The sequence below is a fragment of the Eptatretus burgeri genome, chromosome 2, assembly GCF_056783735.1.
Source record: "Eptatretus burgeri isolate ZD-2024b chromosome 2, Ebu_testis_v1, whole genome shotgun sequence".
Classification (NCBI taxonomy): Eukaryota; Metazoa; Chordata; class Myxini; order Myxiniformes; family Myxinidae; genus Eptatretus; species Eptatretus burgeri.
Window position 1 is genome coordinate 11,916,956 of NC_140962.1, and position 7,009 is coordinate 11,923,964.

General features: G+C 44.8%; 1 protein-coding gene across 4 annotated transcripts in view; it reads right to left on the minus strand.

Annotated features, from left to right (window-relative positions):
• Positions 1-7,009, minus strand: part of LOC147031433 (uncharacterized) — a 95,434-nt gene that overhangs the window by 24,007 nt on the left and 64,418 nt on the right. For all 4 annotated transcript variants that reach the window (XM_085863047.1, XM_085863038.1, XM_085863030.1 and 1 more), the window contains one exon: positions 3,758-3,822. In XM_085863047.1, coding sequence (XP_085719173.1) covers positions 3,758-3,822 — 65 coding nt within the window. The remainder of the gene's footprint in view (positions 1-3,757; positions 3,823-7,009) is intronic.

Genomic DNA, 7,009 nt, shown 5'->3' on the forward strand with positions numbered 1-7,009 from the left:
GCGGGCGGACCTGCCTCCCTCTCCTGCTTGCAATTTGGCGCCAGAACTGGTTCCCTGGCGGCTGTGAGCGGACTTGGGCCAAGACCAGGAGGTCGACAGCACCACGGTTTCTCCTGCCCCCCTGACGAGAGCAAGGCCAGCTCGTCCAACGCCAATCCAAGGACTGTTGCGTCCACACCACGGTCCAGCCTGACTACCAGGAATAGCTGCGTTTTGTGTGTGTGTGTGTGTGTGTGTGTACCTGGCGCCTTAGAGGGTTTGAGATTTGTCTTTTCATTGGAATTGTCTGTGTTTTCCCCACGCCCGATCCCACACCATCCCGTCGAATCGCCCCGGATCCTTCTTCTTGCCGAGTCTTGTTATTTCTGGTTAATAATAAAAACAAATAAACATCATCAACTCAGTGAAAAGAGACTCGTGCCACCTTCCTCGTCCCGTTTGCGGTAGAGCAATTAGAACCGCCATGTTTGGGTTATAAATAAATAAACCGCCTCCATCGTTTCGGCTCATTCTACGTTGGCGGGACTGTTCAAGTCCCGTGGACGTCACAATATATTTCATCACAGGAGGTGTTTAGCTCGAGCTGTTAAAGTTCCTAACAACTTGGCAGCGATTCTTGATGCTCAAGATTTCAGTATATTTTGGGATAAGGACAGCGCAATATATTTTGCATTGAAAAGTTCCCCTGGCATTGAGTTTCAGGCAGACACATGTTGGACAATTCAGGCCACAGACTATCAGGGAACTCAAAACAACTTGTTCCTTGCATCCTGTTACTGAATACACCTGATGCATCAACTTGGCTGCTGTGTTCCCATTCAATACATACCATAATGCCTCAAAGTAAAAACCATCAATGCAACTGTTCAATGTATAAAGATGAAACATCACCTCAGCCACATTTTAACAATACCAATCGAACAGCTTTGGATAATTTGATGCAGCGGCTGGCAGTTTAGAAATGCGGATTCTCCTTTGAGCTGTCTCGCCTAGGCTTGAATCAAGACCCAGCGATAAAGTGTGTCCATGGTGCTTCGTACGCAGGACGACACCTATGTTGATGTGTGTGCCGTCCATCGGAAGTATGTTAAACTGGAGGACCCGGCTGCTAGTTCTGTAAGTTGGTGGATGTTAAAAATCCCTCGGTGTTTTTCTGCAAAGAGACTTCTGGTTCGGGGTTGCTCTCCGTGTAGGTCGAATCTGCATCTGCTCCTTCCAGCTCAATCAAAGTTAAGTTTTCCGAATTGAATCTCTCGTGTTTGTCTGATATATTTTCGGCTCTGTGTTGATATTTGTGTTTTCGTCGAAATTTCCATGTTAAACCCTACCTTGTTGTGCCATATTGATAAATTTGTTTGTGTCGCTCAGGCCTTCTCACCACATAGCTGGTGAACAAAATCGTCTTGCTTTTGAGGTTGTTTCTCGTTCCAATTTTTCTTCCTAAAGTTTTTAAAGTTTTAAAGTTTCAAGTGAAGTTTCCTAAAGGTTTTCTAAACTAAAGTTAAAGTTTTTAAAGTTCATAAAGTTTCCTTTCTGTCTCTTCAACATCGTCTTATCTCCCCTCCTCGCTACTCCCGTTAATCACACCCCACCCCCAAGTCCACCTCCATTCAAATTTCCAGTTTGTTTTTGTATGCATAGTCGAGGCTCATGGAAGACCGAGTACAGTGAACCGATCAGTATGTAACAGACAAAAACATGGCACAAAGCATGCATGCATGGGGTGGACAAAATGGATACAGAAGAAAACTCCAAGGAGGGAAACTGGAAAATTGGAAGGAGGAGGGATTTGGGTGGGGTAAACAAGGGTAGAAATGATCATGGTTTAGGATTGGGGACGAACTGAGATGGTGGTAAACAGCTGTCTTGAAGACCTGGAGGGAAGAATTATATTGAAGTGGGTGTGGAAGTTGGTTCCACAGGTGGGAAAGAAAGAGGAACAAATGAGTGGAGGTGAGCAGTGATTCTGGATTTTGGGAGTTTCACTAGAAATGGGTTGATGGTAGACACCGTGTAAGTCCTGCAGAAACATAGGGTGGAGTGGAGGGTGTGTGTGTGTGTGTGTGTGTGTGTGTGTGTGTGTGTGTGTGGGTGTGGGTGAGTGTGTGTGTGTGTGTGTGTGTGGGGGGGGGGACCAAGCATGGAAAGAGCAGAAGGTGCAAGACCAGAAAGGAGGCAGTCGAATACCGAGAGACTCCCAACCTGTCTGTGATGGTGAAGTGATGGACCTCATCGACTCAGCTTCAATGTGAGAGATTCCAATGATCTTATTGCTGTATCCATCTTGTCCACCCCATGCATCTTCAACTACCCCTCATTCATCGCCACATCCCTTGTTTTCCCAAGTCTTCCAATATTTTGTCCTTCCATCCTGCTGTTGGTGTTTCCCGAGCTCTCTACGGTTCTGTTACGTCCGTTCCGTTCACTGTTCTAGCTCTTCCACGAGCCTCAAGTTTGTCTACAAAAGAAAAATAAAAAGGAGTAAGTTAGGTATCGCCAGAAACAGATTCCTAATTCTGATCACCTTCAGTCGAACATCAGGCTGGCCAGTCAGTTAGTTGGTGAAAGACTTGGGGAGGAAAAATGTTTCCATCTGACTCCACAAGATGGGTGGCAAACTTAGAGCCATTAAAGTAGTTGTAGTTTGCAGAATTTGACGCAACGACTTCCTCTCTTCTCACAGCTGTGAGATTGACATGTGACAGAAATGTGTGATATAAAAATGACGTCTTTACATCTTTGTGGCAAAAAGAAGATTCCAAACGGGTGCAGGTTTTAAATCATGGTTCTTAAAAAAGGTATTTAAAAAAAAAAACACAATCATGCTGTGGAAAATGTTTGATTAACATGAGGAGAAGCTGACAATAACCTCCAAGTGAAGGGATTTTGTGTTTCCATGACATTCAGGTCCAAAAATAAAACTTTTTCAAAGTAATAATTTAAGCTGCTGGACTATCCAACGTGATACAAGTTATGAGAAGAAGATTCAAAGTTTACGTTTCCATTTACAATCACACTCAACTTCAACAGAGATAAATTCTTGGCCCATCCCAACAGGTCAAACCAGCCTCCGTGGCGAAATGGTTGGAGCGCTCCGAGTCTGGGAGGTCGGCGGTTCAAACCCCGGACGAGTCGTAGCAAAGAATTAAAAAACGGAACGTGCTGCTCCGCATTTTTAAAAGGATAGAGCACGGACAAACAACTACAAGTTGGTCATAATAGTGCAGGCTTTGATGGGCCGAATGGCATCGTCCTGCATCAATATTCCTTGGAAGGAACTCATAATCGAGTTCGAATTCCAAATCTTAACCTTATTTATGTGCTCGGTAAAGCACGACTGGCCCACTATAGCAATCGCATCTCTAAAAAACAACACTTGTAGTGGAGGGTGCCGTGGGGTTTGTCAGAACTTAAAAAATCCTCGCATTATGTACGTCAGCCTCACTTAGCAACGGGCAAATTACAACGAGGGTGACAGGGCAGACATTTCATCTTTATTTTTACCAAGCTGTGTCAGTGTCCTCGTGGTGACAAGTGGCTCGAGGGCTGGAGCAATAAATCAGGTTGAATGTTAATGTGGGGGTAGAGGTTTACATTAATGTGGAGCTCATTACCGTGTGCAAGGCAAAACTTCACAAAAAGTTATATACACACATATATAACGTATAATACGTCAATAATCCCTTTCTCACTGCAAAAGATACGTCACAACACTCAGGTACCCCTTCATCCAGAGCACCGTGGTGGAACAACATACCTGGATGTTTTTCATTCACTGGCGATTCATTCATCCGTGTTGTGTTGCACGGTGGTCTTTCAGTTCTACGGCCAAGGTGTGGACATGACGAGAAATAAATTATAACGATAATTGTCATAATAACGAGGAAAGCAAGATTTAAAAATTTTCAAACAAACAAACATGATTAATGTACTGGAAAGGAACACACGTTTTGACTTTAAATTGAAATAGATGGACGAGGTCAGTACGAGGAAACATTGATGGACACTCGATTGTTTCAAACACCTCGGATTATAAAGGGTTTAGGCCACCGGACTCGACATGTTGCACAAGGTATATCAAGCAGAATGCAGCTTGCAGGTGAACCTTGAGACTCAGAAAACGAGGCGTGCTTATTGCCGAATGAACAATCGAACGTTCCCCTTGATGATTTGCTAGATCCAAGGTCAGATGTGTTGAGGCCACGCAATGCAAACTCACACGTCGTTCAAACACAAAAGGAGCGTCATTAATAAGCAAAGGCAAAGGCATGCGATGGCAGAGGGAAAAAAGCATAAGCCAAACAATAAACCTGCACTCTTCTTATTGATAATTCATAAAAACTTTGTGGAAGGAGCCATTTTCAGTTAATGCAAACAAAATGACATAAATTAACAACTGACCCTCGACTGCCCACCACCCCCACCCCAATCACATTTACCTTTACCCCTTACTTAAAAATCATAATCTCATCTTTCCTCCCATCCTCTCTCCGTGTCCACCCCACCACTGCGTCCTACCACCCCCATCGACCAGATTTCTTTCACCACCTGACGTGGCATAAAAATATGAAGATCGACCAGAATCAAAAGCACCAGTCAGAAGAAATACTTCACATACAAGACGAAGCATTGCAAGGAAACTTCGGCAAATGAAGAGGCCATCTGGCCTCTAATGCCTTTGCCATATCTATACCCCAGCAATCCAACCTCATGCATGGACTGAGGTTACGATTGATTATTATACAAATAGTTCCAAGCAAGGGTTTTTGGCTCATGTACTTGGTAAGTTTCCTCGTTTACTCATCTTTGTCTGCGAAGGGAGCACATGCTCCCTTCGAATGATGGATATCATGGCGTCGTTAATGACAATAATCTAAGCACAGAGAGCTGGCTTTACATTCGTAATTCAAAGGACTGCATACTTCAAGATGCAGCACCACAGCAACGCATTCGATTGGCGAATGCAAATAACATTTTAAGTTGGGTCCAACCCTTTTTTGGCGATCGAGCCAACGCGAGATACGTCAACAATGAATGCGACCAAAATAGGCCGTCGCAACGACACGGGGCCGAGAGAGGAGAGGAGGAATTATGGTTGCATCACCAATAACACTACGTGGAAATGTCTCGAAGTGCCCACGAGGGTGCGAGCGAGTACCTTGTATTTAAACCGTCCTCGTGCAAGCGATTCGATCCACCGTGCAACTGCGGCGTTTCGTCTTGGAAGGAACACGCTCGGAGCGCATTGTAATCTCCAAATGTGCAATTCCCTCCATCCAAGCACATAGCACGTGTTGAACCTTTGTTTTGCTTGCACGCGGTATCATTTCATGACCGGTTCTTTATAAAGGCTACACGGTCATCTTGTGTTTGTTTTTCTTATTACCACTGGGATTTGAACAATCTTGACACATTTTCCTGCCCTGACCATAAAGCCGTGCATGGCAAATCAAGCAGGCACCCAAACTCATAGTTTGTGGTCGCATTGCTGCACGGAAATCCTGCAGCCTTTCTCAGAATTTCTCGGCAAAGCATGGGGAAACTTAAAAAGGATATTTTTCTGATTATTCACGTTTATCCCTCTCTTCCAATCGAGAACTGGAGTTCAGCAAAACCGCTGGCCAAGAAGCGACGATCAAAAGCCGTAGCACCGTCGGCCAAACCTCAAGCAGGGTACGGAATGCGGCCAAGTGGGCCTGGTTAAAATTGCATCATCCTGGGGCATTAGCAAATTACATATTGTGGAAAAACAACTCGTTTGGTGTTTTCAATCAGACACACCCAAAAGTCCAAGTTCACGCTCGACAGTCAAAGCCTCGCCCGGTACCTGTCCTCGAATGCACCCAGCTCCGTGAAGCATTTACAAACTTTCCAACATTAGAGAAAAAGTTTTCAGGAGGAACTTAGCGAAATGGAACATAAACAGTTTCATTTAATCGTTGCTTGCCTTTTTACCTCATTGGGGAATTTGTTGGCCCTCGGTGGAAATTGTTACGGATGAAAGTCAGATATCATCCCTTCCTCATCTTTTGCACGTGGTCCTTGCCAAGGAAATAGTTTGAGTCGACACGATTTATGTAAACATGCAGCAACAGAGCGCTGCTTTTTGTAAGCGCGAGGCAATCATACAAGGGTCACGAGTGTAGGGAGTGGCGTACGGGCATGGCTTTACTATGACTCAACATCATTTGGCAACGGCTCGATTCCGGCAAAGCCAGACAAAAAAAAAAAAAATTGGGGCTGTGGATTCAGCTTCCACTTGATGCTTGATATCCTACCCAAGCAAACCTGATTGGCTAAAATAAGAAAATAAACAAATAAACAAAGGGGAAAAGGTTGAGGTCAATGAGGTTTCACAGTTGCATTTGTGTTCGACCCTTAAAAGAGATCCTGCACTCTACTTGAACCTCCCATGCTCCCCGACTCTGGCCACCAGAGTAAACACAGCTCGCAAAAGGTCCGCTTTCAGACTGCAGCAAAGGCGACGAACCACCGCAATGGCAGCAGCAAAGGGGCGCAGAATTCCACACCACGCTGCAAGGGTATTTCAGTCCGTATGGTCGCCGGAATGTCTGCATCCCTAAAAGTCATCACTGAGCAACTGAGACAACTGCAAGATGCATCCAAACCCCCACCCCACCCCTCACCAATAACAACACCACGTGCACAATTTGAGAGACAACTCGACACGGTAGGCATTTGGGTACTTCATCATGTGACCTCACCGACGCAAACATCCAATTGTATTTGTACAACCATTTCTGGAAACCTTCCTTCAGGAAATTCCTTGAAATCAAATTACAAGTCTGTTGTTCACGCCTTCTACGAGTCAGGGTAAAGAAACAAAAAGATGAGTAAACGAGGAAATAACATGGTCACTGCATGGAGGCAAACCTGATATAGCAGCTCACCAATCTAAGTTAAACAAACGTGTCAACATGGGAAAGGGTGGGGAGGGAGTAAAACCATAAGGGTCATCCAAAGCCATCGAGGAACAGGCTATTCAGTG